Below are 17912 nucleotides of genomic sequence, written 5' to 3' on the forward strand. Positions count from 1 at the left end.
CTATAGAATTTGGTTTTATAGAGGGGTTGGTTCGGAGCATGGAGAGATCTCTCTGGACGTCCTTATTTCGAAGAAGAAAGACCAATGTGATTCTACCGGTAAGGAATATGATATAGATTATCGGATATTACTATCTTTTATTTATCTCAAATTTTAAAGCCTTTTATTTTAATAATGATTGGTGGTGGAGTTTCGCGCTAAGTACATTTTCGCGAGAAACGCGTAGAGTCGAATGACGAGGGATTTAATTCCGTCCTCATCTCCGGAGGATCCGATCCTGGAAATCTTCCCCAGGGTGGTGTCCTTGGCGTGAAGTATGGGGAGGTTTCGACATTATTTGAAAATCGAGATATTACGTGCCGGCTAAAAATCCGGCGCCGTGGTGGAGTTTCGAGACAAGTACATCTTCGCTACAAACGCGTAGAGTCGAATGACGAGGGATTTAATTCCGTCCCTATCTCCAGAAGATCCGATCCTGGAAATCTTCCCCAGGGTGGTGTCCTTGGCGTGAAGTATGGGGAGGTTTCGACATTATTTGGATATCGAAACATTACGTGCATACTAAGAATCCGGCGCCGTGGTGGAGTTTCGAGACAAGTACATCCCCGCGAGAAACGCGTAGGGTTGAATGACGAGGGATTTAATTCCATCCCTATCTCCGGAGGATCCGATCCGGGAAATCTTCACCGAGGAGAGGTCTCCAGTGGTACCCCCGGTGCGGAGTATGGGGAGGTTTCGACATTATTTGGATATCGGGATATTACGTGCCGGCTAAGAATCCGGCGCAGGCGCGTGGAGCGCTGCAAGAAATTGATTCTGCGCGAAGCCGGCGGAATCATCGAACGACCGTATCCAAGGTCCGCTCCGTATTATGTAAGGGATGTTGCCGTACGAGGGATCGGGTACTTGGAGCTCCTAGTGTGCTGGGAGTCATGCGAGTGGACCTCGGGAAAATCGCGTGCACGTGATACGTCGCCAGTCTGGACAGAACAGTCCTTCCAGGGAAGGACCCTCCGGCGGTGCGCCTCGATGGAACTGCACATCGCTCTGTTCGTTCATATCGTGGGTGAGTTTTCCCGTGGAAGAGCCTCCCGGAGCGGCATACCCCTCGACGGAGACATCGCCGAGTGACGAGTGACCTTTTATTTAGTTAAACGGGGTCGTCCACGCGTTCATTTCCGACCCTCGGGGGTGGCGAGCGCTGGCGGTCGTCGCCGACCACGAGGCCCAGGAAACGTGGGGGTGTTCGCTACGAAATCATGGATTTTAACCCTTTAACTACGGGAACCGTCCCAGCTGGACGGATAGCTCGACCATGGAGTGCTTACATTTAATATATAAAATTATTATATATTCATTTCTCGGGTTGGATACATGGGAACGAAGGGTGCGGACAAAAAACCATGATCGCGTGGGAGCATGTCTCGGAGTTAAAGGGTTAATGCTAGAATTTGGTGGAAATCATCGAAGGATCCCCGGGATTTTAGGGACCACTGGGACTGGTTATCCAATGGCATTGTTTATCGTATGGGATATCAATGGCAATCGGCTCTTAAGGGAGGAAATCGATTTCACTGAGTTTCGAGATAATGGCCCCGCGTCGGGAAACGTGGGACTTGGATTTCTTCGAGGTTTCGTTTCAAGGGGAATTTCCTTCCCTTGGTTTTAGTCGCGAGGGGTCGTTGTGGATTATTTTTCCGGAGGGTCTCGGGGTATGGGAGACCTGGTGGACCAACTGAAATCCCTGTGGTGTGTCGCAGGGTTTTGCTTGGGTCTGAAGGAAGTGCGCGTCCAGATTCCAACCGCCGTGAAGAAGGGCGACTCGGCCATCCTAAACTGTTGGTATGACACCGAAGGAGACCCTCTGTACACCGTCAAGTGGTACAAGGGTGGACGCGAGTTCTACAGATACGCGCCGAAGGAGGACCCGGTCGTCAAGACGTTTCCGATCGGCAGTCTGAGGGTGAACGTAAGTGATCCCTCCCGAGGGGCTAAGAAGAGTTTTTCCGAACAGCTCGAGGGGATTTCCAGATCGAGGGTCTACGGTTTCTACCCCCTAAGAGATATTCCACTTTAATAACCCCGAAGAGCGGATTTGTGGACGCCGATTCGCGGCTCGTTAATTTCTTTCCCATCGGTCTCTAATCACCGGATAAGTGCGTTATTGCGCGGACCCGATATAATTATTCATGCCCGATCGCATGATAATTCCCAAATCGGGGGAATCGCCGATGCTCGGTTATTGTACTCGCGTCGGTGCTGATACATGCGCGAATTGGTCTACCCCCGAAAAGTCACTTCCGGTCCGATTTGCAAATCCGACCAATCGCCGATTTATCCGGTTATTAACTCTGATTTGACCAGTGCCTGGCTTCGTGGTAGAACTAACAATGCTCCCTTTTCGGGGGAAAGGAAAAAAGATCACCCGAACGGTGCATTTGCAAATGAGCCGATGTCGCGCGGTTACATTTGCAATTGCATTTGCATTTAAAGATTTACTTGGTACGTGTTGCCCGCACTTGTCCTGCGTCTAGTCGAGGACGCTTTGCTGCGTTTACATTTCAGAGGGACGTTTCGTGAAACGGGATCAATTTTTGCCATTTTATCCGGAGCTTTTTATTCATATCTTTCTTTTGCAAACCTTGATTTTCCTGTTAATTACGCGGCTCGGCGTTGAATTGACTAACACTTTGATTAATTTCAAAGAATTGTAATGTGTGCCCATAATTATGAAAGTGGTCTGTCATATATTTTTTGTTTCGAAATTACATTGAATTCATTTCGTTTGAAATAATATGGCGTGAAATAACTGATAAACTCATTTTTTTTTTTAATTTTCACTTAGACCACTTTCATAATTATGGGCACAATTATATCAAACCGCAATAGATAATCGAGGGTAAATTATTCCACTTTCATTTTGACATGAAGTTCAGGCAATGAATCTAGAAATTATTTGGGCAAAGATTATTCGGTTGAAAAAGTAATACGCCACTTAACTGTCCATTGTCACCGAGGAAAATGAGCTTTCTGTCCCAGTTTTTAGAAAAATCCTCATTAGAATAATGTTTATTGATTGTTAATACCGACTCGGCAATCTTTTAGAAAAATACTAGAGTTCCATATTTAAATGAACACACGGTTTTCAGTTCCATTTGTTAATTAATGTGTACTTACCACGTCGCGAAACTGCCTGGCGTATCCTATACATGTATTTACTTACACTCGGTGACTAAGTGCTTACCGCAATTTTTTTTTTTTACCTACAAATGGCTTTACTTATAAAGTTGACTGCCAACTCGTGTTTCCTTTTATTTACTAATCACTTTACATGTTAAACATGTCGAGTTTGCCAACTTTTTCGGAGAAGCGAGCGTTAAGCGGACGAGTAATTGTCTTGAAATTCCATTGAAATGGATAGTTATTAATTTAGAGAATACATGTCGGAGTTCGCTTTCAAGTTTAACCTGCATTTAAGCTGCATATCTGTTATTACAATCCCGTATGACAGACTCGGCCAATTGTCAAATCGATCTAATCGCCTGTACAGAGGATCCCTTCTTATTGATATACCGTTAATATAATACGGCAATAAATTGAATAATTTCGGAATTACGTTAGCAAATTAACCCAAAGTTATTCTATTCCATTTGCAAATGATTTCAGTCTAGTTAGAATAAATTATGCCCTTCTGCATTAAAGCGACGAAGCTGTAAGGTATCGGTATTACCCGTGACTACTGACAAACTAGATGTTTGTTAAACAAACGAACATATTGATATTACAATTCTATATCGGAGATTCCGCAATCCTCGTGTGTAATCTGGGTACATTACTGCGTATGTAGGTTTAGAAATTTCGGTTCAACTAGGCGTAATCGATTGAAATTTCAAAGCTTTGGTCGCAGAGGGGGAGATTAATCGAAGGATTAATTTCCTGATAATTAGAAAAACGATAGGGACAGTTTAGGCCTATAATTACCCACACTTCTATAAACACTTACCCACCCGGAAAACGAGGAAACGATAAATGTTTAAGGTAAAAATATCCAAATATACATTTCTCCTAAACTGAAAATTAAATAAACAACATAAAATCCCGTATTAACGCATCAGGCATCACGTGCACCATCAATATATTATTAAATCCAATTACCACGGTTTACAACAAATAATGAATAACTTGGCGAACCTGTAATTAGAAGGTAATTAAATCTCGATAAACGCGCCGAGTTAAGTAAAATAGTGATTAGCGGATTCGAATGGGGAATTTTCGAATAAGTAATCACGTAAACGTGCTGATTAAATCCTCGAGAGGCAACACATCCTTGATGATAACCGATTAAGCTCCACCGACCTCCATTTCTGGGGATTAATAAAACATCCGATTTAAATCAGATTAATGTCCGTTGCTCGTTTTTGCAAGATTTAATCACCGAATTATGGGGCTGTAACGCTCGGCTCTCTTTCTCTCCCTCTCGGTGCAGCATCGCGGATTACCTTCGATTTTATTCCTTTGCATTATTCACCACGTGGGGATGTTTATCGGCACCGTTTTCGTCGATTTAAGGACCTACCCCGGGGACGGTGGGGTTAAATATTTAACCTAGTCCTTTTCCCCCAGAAATCTGAGAGCAACGCCACCCAAGTTGCTCTTACGGATCTGGAATTGCAGTCGGCTGGTACTTATAGTTGCGAGGTATCTGCCGATGCACCTTCCTTTCACACATTTATCGTAGACGCAACTATGAGCGTCGCTGGTAAGATTAACAGAATTTATTATTAAATTTACTTATATAGAATTTAATATTAAATTTTACTTGTATAGAATTTAATATTAAATTTTATTTGTATAGAATTTAATTATATACCATTTAATATTAAATTTTATTTATTTACTTTCACAGAGCTGCCAACACAAGGACCGTCGATAGACGGACTTAAGACGAAGTACAGACTCGGTGAGGGATTGCGCGGCAATTGCACTGCTGGACGCAGTACACCTGCTGCAAACCTCACGTGGTTCGTCAATGACAGACAGGTAAGGTTGACATATTTTTTAAGCCATTGTAAAATCATTGTTAACCCGCTAACGACGGGACTTTGTCTTAAACATTTATCTGCTTGCGGGGAAAAACAAAAAAAGAAACATTAATCGATGACGAGTGTACTCGTCGAGCGCAAATAGATCCGCTGGAAAGTTAATTACAAGACGGGAGCAGATACTACTATATTAATAATTTATGTCATTTGAGACGACTTTAGAAAATTGTATCGATATCGAGCAGAAATTTTAATTTTTATAATGTATGGCATTTCCTTTTTTTTTTCACGTGTATGACGTTAAGGGTCGTTATGGGGTCAATCTTTTTGGAGTCAGGGAGCGTTTTCGATCATAAGGGACATTTGTCGACCTCCAAAGCCATTAAACTTTGAATGTCCAACCATTTGGCTTGTCTGGGTCGTACATAAAATACCTGACACATTACGTAGTTGATGTACGCAACGAAATTGCCTTTTCTTTTTCACTTGCCAAGTTGCATAAGCGGGTTATACGTATGAAAAAAAAAATAAATATATGCGCCACCCTGGTTCAGTTTCACTGCAATGTTTTTCTCAGTTTCCTTTGAGGGCTTTCGGGATGGTTAATAATAATAGGATGTAATTGGTTTAAGAACAATGGCGCTGAAATTTCGTTTGAATCGAGACCAGGTTTTATCCCAGATTCCGCGAGAAAAACAAATTAAAGCGATCGTTAATGACTTTTCGGTAAGCAATGGTGAATGGCAATTAACAGAAATTCACATTCGCGAGACAACCTCCTCGGGGAAGTTTGCCAATTAAGTGAGACTTCCCTCAAAACGAGAAGTCGAACGAGTAAAGCGTTAAACGGTCCCGCCCGCAATTGCAATGTCGAAATGTCGGCCGTTTCGAAATTCAATGTTTATTGTGCCGTGGGTAAATTAAACGCGAATCGCGCCCACGGTCGAAGGTAATCAATCGAAAGTGGGAGATATTTCCGAAGTGGATTTCGGCAATTGTTTCGACCGGTTCAATTGACTTGTCTTGCTTTCTCTCGGGCCTCCCCCATTTAGCTCCGTAACGAGGACAATTTTCCACGGGGTACCATAACTCATTCCTTGGGTGAATTCCTAATTTCCCTGTCAAAAGTTTGACATCGCAATTCTATACCTAGGGGGGCGGATTTAGTAAGGAAGTCACTAAGTGCCTTTTCCTTTCCGTCATCCCCGAGTCGTACGGTACGTCCTCGTCATCGCCGTCATCCCCGGTTAAATCATTCCCCCCCCCCCCCCGGAAAGTTGGAACACCCTCGGACGAGTCACAACTTCTGACGAATCTTCCTGCATCCCCTCGAAATGGGGATGACAATAAAATTGTTCCAGGGCAACGATCGATCCCCCTTCGAGGTGCAGCTCCCCTTCCTGGAGAGCATCCCCTACGTCGGGGGAAGATCTCTGGAAATGCAATGTTTGTTAATGCAGTGTCCCCTATAAAATGGCGGTTAATAACGTTTCTTCCTTAGAGAGGAATTCATGAAAGTCCTGAGAGAAATTCCTCCATAATCTCATATCTGAAATTCTGATAATTATGATCCCGTTTCTTCTGCTTTCTACCCCTCGGTATGGAAATATGTCGATTAATAACATTTGTTTCTTAGAGTCATGTTCACTATAGAGAATAATTTCTAAAAATCATGAGAAAAAATTTCAATTAATAACATTTGTCTCTTAGAGTCATGTTCACGATAGAGAATAATTTCTAAAATTTATGCGAAAAAATTTCGATTAATGACATTTGTCTCTTAGAGTCGTATTCACGATAGAGAATAATTTCTAAAAATCATGCGAAAAAATTTTGATTAATGACATTTGTCTCTTAGAGTCATGTTAAGAGAGTAATTCCTAAAAATCATACGGGAACGAAATTCTGTAAATGAAAATCTCGACTCGGGTTGATTTTTCGGTCGGTGGAGGTTGGTCAAAATGAGTAAAATCTTATTGTTAAAATCTAATTAAATCTTTCCGTATCTTGGAAGGAATTGGCCGCGTTTCCTCCTCCGGTTCAATCCGTCTTCTCTGCTGGCTCCCCAAAGACATCAGAGTCGGGAAAGGGGGAGGTAGAAAAATTGTGAGATCCTCGGAGTCTCATAAAACAGATTCTACAACGAGATGGTTAATTTCAAACTCGTACTTCGGGAGAAGAAATATGTACCTCTCCGTTCATACAGGTATACACATCTATGCAGGAGGTAGATGAGACAAAATATACGTATATCTAACGTTTAATTAAAATCCCTCCTTTGAGCATCGTTAAAACACTTCGACCTTTGCAGGAGCGTCTCTCTCTCTCCCTCGTTCTTTTCTTCAAATTTAATATATCTCCTCCGAACCCTTATTAAAATTATTAAAAGGAGGAGGGATCCTCTTTAATCGCGGCAATCACTTTAGTTTCACGGGCGATTACTTTCCTTCGCCATACAAACGCCGGGAAACCAAAAGGAAGCTGTTCCATAACTTAATTAAAACCTTCCGATCCCTGGAGGAGAATTTCGCTCGCAGACCCAATTTATATAGCCCCCCAATGAGATAAGGGAGGAATACGTAGATTTATACCCTGAGCGGTCCACTCGAAAAAGATGAGCATCCCTTAAACATCCCCATGTTCTATGGCGGCGCGATAAGAACTCTACATTAATAACAGTTCCCGAGGAGAAATGATATCCGAATAACAGAAATTCCCTCCGTAACAATGCTTTTGACATTGCTAAATATCCGTGTTACTTCCCCGTTTAATTAATCCGCCCTTACTTCCTTTGAAATTCTGACGTACCATTACAATACTTTGTTCGCATTAAATTTTACAGGATATCTTCCCTTGCAATTGCGACATGCGTAGAGTGCATGTTCACGTTGGAAAGATTGAAACGATTCGGTGTACTTAGTTTGGCGAAAAGTTTAACAATGGACCCTTCGGATGGCACTTTCGTATCGCTTTAAGAAGGAGGAAATAATGGGCGCCTTGGTTCGATAAGACGCTCGGTTTCCCTCGGAATTTCTTCCCTCTGGTCCCTCTCGTGTACAGAAACCAGGAAGAAGCAATTCCGTACGTCATCGAAATCCTTCCGACCCCCTGCGGAGAGATTCGCGGCTCTCGTTCGCGTTCCTTCCGATAGGCAGAGAAAACGTGTCTTCATTAAGGCAGCTCGGGGTACACCCACCCCCGGGAGCCCCGACAAAGAACCGCATTCCCCTAAATAATGACCGCTTTCTCTCGTTACCCGAATGCGGCAAAGCCGGGGTGAAATAATTTCATAACTTAATGAAATCCTTGCGACCCCCAAAGGAGAGTTTCGCGGCCCTCTTTCCTTCCGGGACGATTTGTATCCTCTGGCTTTGGCTCCCCAAAGAGAAGCACCCCCGAGGTACATTCACGCACGTTGGTACCTAGGTACCTTGAGAGTAGAATAAGTAGGTTTCTAAGGTCATGGGATAGTTTTGAAATTTTCAAGGGGGTTGTATTGCCGAATTTTCTGATTGCCTCGGTACTGCAATTCTTATCAAATGTGCGAGTATGAATATCAGATTACGAGGGTTTAAGCACACTCCTAAGGTACCTACGTACGCATTTCTCACGCATGTTGGTAACTAGGTACCTTGAGACTAGAATAAGTAGGTTTTTAAGGTCATGGGATAGCTTAGAAATTTTTAAGAGTTTTGTATTGCCCAATTTTCTGATTACTTCAGAACTGCAATTCTTATCAAACGCGCGAGTATGAACTCCAAATTACGGGGATTTAAGCGTACTCCTAAGGTACCTACGTACGCACTTCTCACGCACGTGGGTTTCATATTGCCGAATTTTCTGCTTACTTCATAACTGCAATTCTTATCAAACGCGCGAGTATGAACTCCAAATTACGGGGGTTTAGGCGCACTCCTAAGGTACCTACGTACGCACTTCTCACGCACGTGGGTTTCATATTGCCGAATTTTCTGCTTACTTCATAACTGCAATTCTTATCAAACGCGCGAGTATGAACTCCAAATTACGGGGATTTAAGCGCACTCCTAAGGTACCTACGTACGCACTTCTCACGCACGTTGGTACCTAGGTACCTCGATACTCGAATAAGTGGGCACGTATGCGAGGAGGAATGGAGAGATCCGCGGAGTCTCATAACGCGGTCGGTCCATCGGCGAGCTCGTAAACTCATCCCGGTGACCACCCTCTGGTTTTACAGCCGCTACCCTCGCACGTGCGCGTTTACAACCCGGTGGATACGAACGATTCGGAGGGGCAAACTTCGCAGATCGGTCTCCAGTTTCTCGTAACGTCGGACCACTTTACGAGCGGCAAGCTCAAGGTGCGTTGCAGCGCTTCCATATACGACATATACTGGCAAAGCACCGAGGTCAGCGCCGAGGAGGACCGCCAAAAAACGAGCCACTTCGAGCCGTCTGCCACCATTGTTGGCATCAATTATCTCCAGCCACCGCCTAATTTCCAGACCGGCCAGAAGAAGCCCGACGGCCAGGTGGACGTCAAAGGTGAGTCCCTATCAATTCCCGATATCACCTGGTGCACTGTAAATTAATCCTTACGCATGCCCTGGAGGAAAAGCGACTAACTCGAACTTCGAAACGGATTTTACCCCTTCAAGTCCTAGGAATCCAACAGGACCTCTTTTGGTCCTGTTTCACCGTTTTAACTCCCTTCAACCTCCAGGGTAACAGCCCCATTGTCAAAGGGTTAAGGCGGGATGAAAGGGTAATTCTGTATATATAACCGAATATTAATAAAATATTTATATAAAGAGGATGTACCGAATCGATGGGAACTTTGTCATGTGGAGGCCCTAAGGAACAATGTGGTGTTCATGAAATTTCATTTTGCCTCGGGTAGAACCTAGAATACATTTCCTATTTTTTCTTTCGTATGTAATGACCCTTTCATGTCACATTGAAACGCTTGCAATTTACATTTTCCACAATGCGGCTGTTTGGCTCACTGCAAAGTGGAGTTTACCTTGTAAAATTGATATCCACGTAGAAGGTGGGAAGACTCGATATCGTATTTAATTGCATCGATATCACGAGGTGTAATTCGCCATTAAACGCGTATTTGCAATTGATAACGCGTCGGATTTCTTTACAGTGTACAAATTCAGGCTTCAAGAGGGCGAGTCGAAAGTGCGGCTGAAAGAGGTGCATCTTTGAATATTGGTGGTGAAATTTATGCGGCATCGTTGATTTCATTTGATTTTCATGAATCTTATACACGTGTAGAAAGATGCGGAAGATCTAGGAACGCGGAAGGATGGATCTCGCGAAACGCAAAATGAATTTATACGTATGGGGTATTTCAACAATGCCGCGGTTATGAATTATTCCTACCGCCGAGTTTAAATATTCGTATTTTCGACTCGCATCGACTGCCTCTATCGTTTATTCCGAAATATTTAATCGAGCCGTTTCTCGTTCCAGTGCTCGGATCTACCGCGGTGGGTCCGCGAGCGTCGCTACGATTCGTTTTGGAATTGATTGCGTTTCTCCGACTTGCCACTCGTTAACGGACTCTTTCTGTATTATATGCGTGCTTTGGAGCTCTTTATATAAATCGACGTGCTTGTAAAAAAAAAAGGAAAAAATAAGAAAAAAAAAAAAGACACATCGCACGGGTACTTCGTTTCCCTCAATCCCGCTCCCGGAGGAACGTATCACTTGGAAGTCGGAGAAAATGATTCCCTTCTTCGAGAATCGATTTACTATCAGCTTATATCATAGATAATGCGACTCGGTGGCAAGTGACGTTTGGTCTTGACATTTTCACGGTATTACGGGGATTTCCACCGATTTAAATCCAGAATTTCACTTCCTGACTCGCGACTTCCCATTTTGCACGTATCCTAAATTGCGACTGGGTAATCGAGGTTTAATCGGATTTTTGGTCAGGGTCACGTGTACTATTTTGCATGAAAAATTACAGGTTTCTGGGTAAGGAGGCTCGCGACGGAAATTTTGGTATTTGGGTATGATGGTCCAATTTGTCTGGATTTTCATTAGGGGTTGAAATTCACTTTCTTCCTTGAGGTTAATCGAGGTTTAATCGGATCTCTGGCCAGGGTCAGGTGTACTATTTTGCATGAAAAATTATATTGCGCGTTTACAAGTCAAGGAATTGTATCGGATAATTTTCTGTAGACTGATATTACAGAGGCGATTTAATTTAATTTGGCACCGAATGATTGAACATGCAAATTGACAGGGGCATTATGTCAGTGCGCGTTTACAAATCGGGGAATTGTATCGGACATTTTCCCTTCGACGGGTTAAGGTAGAAGTGTCTTTTTCGCAGGTTTCTTCGGGTTCGATCCATCGCGTAAATTCTCGGGGAAGAATGGCAAAAGTTGGGGGTAATTTACGAGTAGCGGGAAGGAGTGCGCGACGCTACGCAAGCGGATATGTTCACCATCAAGGTGTGAATTTACGGGGTCGACCAGGAGGCAAGATCGATCGTCGTTAAGGGTTCCAAGATTAATCTGTCGTATACTAGGAGTTTCGAGAATGCCGGGCCGAAGTTTCAAGAGAGAGAAGCAATCGATCATAGTCATGCTCGGTGCCTCTTTCTCTCCCCGTACCTTTCTTAGGGTGTACACCGTGATTCAGAGCCGAGGTTGGAAACGAAAGGGACCCCATGCCCGATTCGGATTTCCGACAACTTACTCTTGAGGTGAATTACCCCGGTAACGATGTCGGAATTCACCCCCCGATAGCTCGCCACTTCCGATCGAAGACGTCCCCCCAATGGAGAGATAAATTTCAAATCCATCTACATCGTTCAATTTATGACTTTTTACTTTCCACGCGATTCTACACTTCTCGGCGCACTGACATTTTATGAGATAGATAACCGAGAATCACGGGGGGGTGCTAGGAATTTCTTTTTTTATCCCCGCCGATAAATCAACCTACTTTCATTTATTACCTCTTATCGGGGTTGCAAACATTTTCATGGAAGAACAATGCATCATTCGTTGTTCCTTTAACGGGTAATGGGCCATGATCCCGTCACACGGTTACAAATTAATGGATCGTGGATTCTGTTACCAATATTAATGATGAAAATCATGCCTACTGGAATTATAATGGATTACCGAGGATAATGCATTATTTGCAACCCTGCATGTTATTTTTTTTCTACGCCTCTTCGCGGGAAATTGGAGGTCATTTATTGTTCAGCTTACGAGGGAAGAGGTTCGGAATTTTTCGTAATGGTAATCTTGGTCTTCTCTCCTTCGTTCATTTCTTGCGTTACTTTTTCTATTATTTTTCTTCGGTAAATCGAATTTTTTTTCGACTCGATTCTATATTCAAAATGGGGATTTCGGTTGTTTCCATGGAACGATGACATATCTAGGAAGTGGATTGCAGGCGTATTTGAGGGCCGGGTGAGTACAAACAGTCAGAATCTAGGTACCTTCCGGAACAAAGGGGTAATTAGATCCTGGGAGTGCAATGAGGGTTGCGTTACGGGGTTGCAGTTATCGATGTCTAAATATTGTCGGCAATTAAATTCCCCCTCGGCCTCGGGGTAGCCATTAAACAATTAGCCCTATCGCATTTCTCTTTCGAGTCGTCTGATCGATGAAGATTCACCTACTAACTCGATCTGCCCTCCGTGATCTCGGAACGGGCGAAGAAATCAAGACATTACTCTTTCACGTAGCTTCCGTAAACTCTTCCTTCATTTTTCCGAGGTAATTTAACATCCCTCCGTACTACCTATACCCACGGAAAGTACGTGACCACGTTTCGATATTTTTATTATGCACTTTTCCTGCAGCACCATGCGCCCCGTTCGGACAAGACCAGGAAAGACCATATCGATTCTTGACAATTTTTCTCCGTGTTTGATATCAATTACCGTCCCCCTTATCTCCTCTCTTTAAGTACGATACATTTCTCAGGTTATTCAATTTTTTACATTAACATCTTGCATGCAATTACGCCTCGTTACGCCGCGACTCGAGATTTAAAAATTGCGCGGGGACATTGTCTTTCATTTCTCCCCGCATTAATTATGCTTATTAAGAAGCCAAGTGTATGTACAATATTTGTACCTTCTTTACAATCTGTTGTCCATTTGATTAAAGCTATGACGAATATGGCTTTTTGAGGGCAGAAACGGTCCTTTGTGGAAAGCTCGCGATCGGCGCGGTGCCTTTTACCGCGTCGGTAAAAAAAAGCCCTATTATCTCGCGGGACGAGCCGTAAGTTCGATCTCTCTCATTTTCCGCTTTTACGGGGCATAAATTCCCGGTAGTTCACCCGTCGGGTCGACCTCTACGCGGCGGCCATTTTGCGGGGCAAATCGTCCCGGCGATTATCGTTATTCCGTTTATTCCCGAAAAAACGCGTCGGGGGAAGAAGACGAGCTCGTAAAGAGCGAGAGAAAAAGGACTCGCGTTTACTCGTCCGATCAATTCCCTCGTCCTAACGCGAACACCCAAATTTTGGCTCAATTTGACTTTCCTTCAGTCAAAAGGCAACTCCACTTCTTCATTTAAGAAATGTGCTTTTTAATTCCCCAACTTTGTTCGTCATCCTACCATACATTATCGTCCGATATTAGGCTCCTGAATGCATATGGTGTGCATGCATTAATTTTTTTTTTGGACACTTTTCGCCGAAAGACGGAGGGTTGGGGTGCGTTTCTATTTGCAAGGAAATTCCCGGACGCCTGTTTTTTCTTTTCTTTTTTTTAATTTACGAGAGAACGCGCATTCTGGGGCGGACGAGGCGTGACCTCCTGGCTCTGGTCCAGAAACTGGCTTTTCGTATTCGTAATTACATAAAGTTTATACGTCACCGATTTCACCGACTCCTGGGAAACGGAAGTGCCCCGGGAGGAGACCTTGGCCTTGAACCTTATCAAGGCCTCGCCAAAATGCTCTTTGGGTGTCCTGCCGCTATAAATTTGCGTCATACATTTTTTATATCTTACCGTACTAAAGCGTCGTAAGCTCTCCAAGGTGTCGTTTCGGATTTAAGTGACGTTTTATTAATTTTAACGGTCCCCATAACGGCGGAAGTAACGCCGCACCTTGGCCCAAAATTGGACACATTTGAAGAATTCCTTTGCCGTAAAACTGATAATATTCTCCAATCACCTAATCTATATTTAATACATTAAAATGACACGCGACATTACCAACGTGGTATGTCATGAATGAGAACTCTCAGAGGCAGCTTTCATATCGCCGTAATTTCTTAAAAAAAATTGCAAGGAATCCGCAACTGGACGTTTTCATATCGCATTAATTTCTTAAAAAAAATTGCAAGGAATCCGCAACTGGACGTTTTCATATCGCATTAATTTCTTAAAAAAAATTGCAAGGAATCCGCAACTGGACGTTTTCATATCGCATTAATTTCTTTAAAAAAATTGCAAAAGATCCGCAACTGGTGTCATGGTTTTCAGATTCGGGAAATCCGCCCTAACATCCGAAGTCATGTGGCGTCATGTAAACGTCAAAGCTCCCGGGAATTAGCATGGGCAGGGAATTCGGGCAGATTTGGCTAATGCAATCTACATCAAAGCGACAGTGCGGCAAAGGGTAAATACGCGTTTTCTACCCCTTATGATTGCGTTAAAGTGGCCGTCGAAGCGTACCGAGCAATTGTGGACCATGACACGTCGCCCGGTCAATCGCGGGTTGTAATGAGGCACAGAGAAGCACATGCGTGGGTGGATTTCTGAATAGCACGTACGATCATAAAGTCGCCTAAAAAATGGATTAATAGCTGATAGAAGTAACCTTGCCGAAGAATCGGCGCCCAATGGCAATTCCGCTTCCTCTTTTCCGGACGATTTCCCGAGTTTGCGATTCCAAGTGTCGGTGTTTAATCGTTAAACAGACTTTAGGACCAATTTCGGGAATAAACACCGACAAAGGCCCGAGACGGGTCTCAAAGGCATTTTTTATCTCACCGAGACGTTTCTCGGCAAACAACTCCACCTGATTGTCGAGTCAGCTGATCTGACGCACTCGATGTCGCCGTCATCCAATTTCGGGGATAAAGTTTTAACATTTACGTCAATCACGGGATTCATCTCGAGAGGGAATATATGCCCATAATTATGAAAGTGGTCTAAGTCAAAATTTAAAAAAAAATGAGTTTATCAGTTATTTCACGCCATATTATTTCAAATGAAATTAATTCAATGTTATTTCGAAACAAAAAATATATGACTTAGACCACTTTCATAATTATGGGCACATATATATTATCGACTCTGTGAATATGAATTTATTATCCGGCTCATTTCGGTAATCATGGTGATCAATTGTTAAGGGCAATGGTCGATGGAAAATTTCATGAATTTCCGGCGTACACCGGTCAGGGTAATCCAAGGTGCGAATCTTGGGATAAGGTTAAATTCATCCGAATTCAAACCACGTGGTTGACCACGTGGGGCAAGAAAGTTCCACTGCAGTCGCCGTTTTGGGCAAGGTCAAGGATGTTACGTGTCCCGAATGTACCGATGATAATTTCCTGGGGTCTCCTTGACCCAGTCTGTGCCTCACTCTATTTGCAGTACCGGTACACCACTTTATGGTCCGAAACTCTACTTTCGGAAGCCTCTAGTGGCGCACCCGTGGTCTAATTTCTTTTTCATAAAAAACTTTCCGAGATTTAATATAACCTCCCTCTCAACCCAGCAATCTCTTCACGGTAGGAGTTTTGCAAGAGTTTCGTATCTAAATATCAAAAGGCACCGGTTTTATCCGTGAGAAAAATATCGTCATTAAAATTTACAACGGGGAGAGATAAACTCCGGGGAATAATTTCAATTTATTAATTCATTGCCCGACGGCGTAATCATATTTTCTGGTGTATTTAATTTTTTTTTCCAATTCGTACTAAAATCAAACGACACTGACGTTCTGCGGGAAAAATCATTGTTAAAACTTTTTTTTCTTCCTTATGGGAGAGATAAAGAATTTTTATTTATTTATTTATCAATCGGATGATATTCTCACGTGCGTTTCATAATCGGTGCCCATTGTAACGATCCACGTGCGATTAACGCGACACGTTAATTACGCACGGAACACGTTGCAGATTCAATATTCCATCACGGGTTTATTAACGAACCCGGACCATCCTTCAATTACATATAAAAAATCGTATTTACTCACCTGAAGCGCTATTAAAGCCGTTCAAAGTAATGGCCTCACTTTCAATTCGATAAACGCGTGAACACTGTGCGTGACCCTGGTGTGCAATTTACTTGTTTTCCGATCAGTCTTGCAATTAGGCTCCCTCACGTGCGTTCTATCGCATATCCTTTTTGTAATCCACGCGCAACGACGCGTTAATTGCCCGTGGGAGGCGTTAAAGATTCGATAACAAATTATCGACTCATTAACTTATTCTCGAAAATCAAGGATACAGGCATTAGTTTATCAGAGGGGGGTCTGATGCTATCAGGCGGTTATCAATGGGGAGTATATGGAAAGGGATGTAAACGAGTGATCTTGGTGCGTGACATTCGGTACCAGTTTACCCGTTTTTGCTAATTCTCGCGATAATTTACTTATTGTCAAAAATCAACGATACAGGAATTAGTTTATCAGGGGGGGTCTTCGATGCTATCAGGCGGTTATCAATGGAAAGGGATGTAAACGAGTCATCTTGGTGCGTGACATTCGACACCAGTTTACTCGTTTCTGCTAATTCTCGCGAAAATTTACTTATTCTCGAAAAACCAACAATTCAGGCATTAGTTTATCAGAGGAGGGTCTGATGCTATCAGGCGGTTATCAACGAGGACTATATGGAAAGGGATGTAAACGAGTCATCTTGATGCGTGACATTCGGCATCAGTTTACCCGTTTTTGCTAATTCTCGCGAAAATTGACTCATTCCCGAAAATCAACGATACAGGAATTAGTTTATCAGAGGGGGGTCTGATGCTATCAGGCGGTTATCACCGGGGAGTATATGGAAACGGAATAACCGCGCGACATGTAAACGTGTCATCTTAGTGCGTGCCACTCGGCACCGGTATACCATTTTTTGCTAATTCTCGCAATTAGACTTCCTGGCGTGCGCATAATCGACGCGGCGTCTGGCAGGGTGCATAATCCATCGGCGGCGATGCGACCCGAGGAACAGCTGATAGAATGACGGCCAAGCGGAGGGACCGCGGATGGGATGAAAGGGAGTGGCGGTGTATAGAAAAGTAAAGGAGTCCGCGGTAATGAAAGAGCGAGGGAGAGAGAGAGAAAGAGAGAGAAAGGGGCAGGAGGTGTCTGGCGAGGGGGAGGAGGGAAGTGACAGAGAAAAGGAATATGGTGAGCAAAGAGAGCGAGAGAGACGGAGCGCGTCGGCGGCGCCGCCACAGAGTGGAGATGCCAATGAAAGACGCGACGCGGACAAAGGGCCGCGGAAAGAGAGCAAGCGAGACGCGGCGAGTCCGCGTCGGTGGGAGCGAGAGAGACGCCAGGAGTTCCGCGTCGGTGAGAGCGAGAAAGAGGCGGCGATTCCGCGTAGATAAGAGCGAAAGAGACGCCGATAGGGACAAAGCCGACCGAGTGGCTCCGTGCGTCGTTACTCGGCTCGAAATTCCATTCCTCGGATTCGTAATCGGCGCCTTCGGGGATTTTTTTTCCCAACCCGTGCTAATGAACGCGTCGCGATTGTCTCCGGGCGTCGCGACGCCCTCGGCCAGTGGACGCGAATCCTCGCTCGCAAAAAGCTCATCTCGAGGGACCCCCGGATGGGTGCCGCTATCTTCCGCTCCCTCTCTTTCTCTTTCTCGGCTTCTGTTTCTCCCCCGAAACGCGGATGCGGAGGTTATAAATACTTCCTTATGTAACGAGAA

At 43.9% G+C, this 17912-nt stretch overlaps 1 protein-coding gene across 1 annotated transcript; it reads left to right on the forward strand.

The window, feature by feature from the left end:
- The first annotated feature begins 905 nt into the window (after positions 1-905).
- LOC105696387 lies at positions 906-10590 on the forward strand. The gene is made up of 6 exons (XM_012418809.1): positions 906-1066; positions 1761-1969; positions 4624-4759; positions 4907-5040; positions 9262-9568; positions 10505-10590. Exons 1-6 carry the CDS (start codon positions 1030-1032, stop codon positions 10588-10590), a joined length of 909 nt encoding a protein of 302 aa, XP_012274232.1. The 5' UTR covers positions 906-1029.
- Positions 10591-17912: the final 7322 nt, after the last annotated feature.

The sequence above is a fragment of the Orussus abietinus genome, unplaced genomic scaffold (assembly GCF_000612105.2).
Source record: "Orussus abietinus isolate OABI.00-Male unplaced genomic scaffold, Oabi_2.0 scaffold15, whole genome shotgun sequence".
Taxonomy (NCBI): Eukaryota; Metazoa; Arthropoda; class Insecta; order Hymenoptera; family Orussidae; genus Orussus; species Orussus abietinus.

Bases quoted from the DNA above. Each gene is read 5' to 3' on its own strand.
- LOC105696387 (XM_012418809.1), top strand. From the start codon at position 1,030: ATGGAACTGCACATCGCTCTGTTCGTTCATATCGTGG. The intron at 1,970-4,623 runs GTAAGTGATCCC...CTTTTCCCCCAG, and splicing joins TCGGCAGTCTGAGGGTGAAC to AAATCTGAGAGCAACGCCAC. The intron at 9,569-10,504 runs GTGAGTCCCTAT...TTCTCGTTCCAG, and splicing joins CGGCCAGGTGGACGTCAAAG to TGCTCGGATCTACCGCGGTG.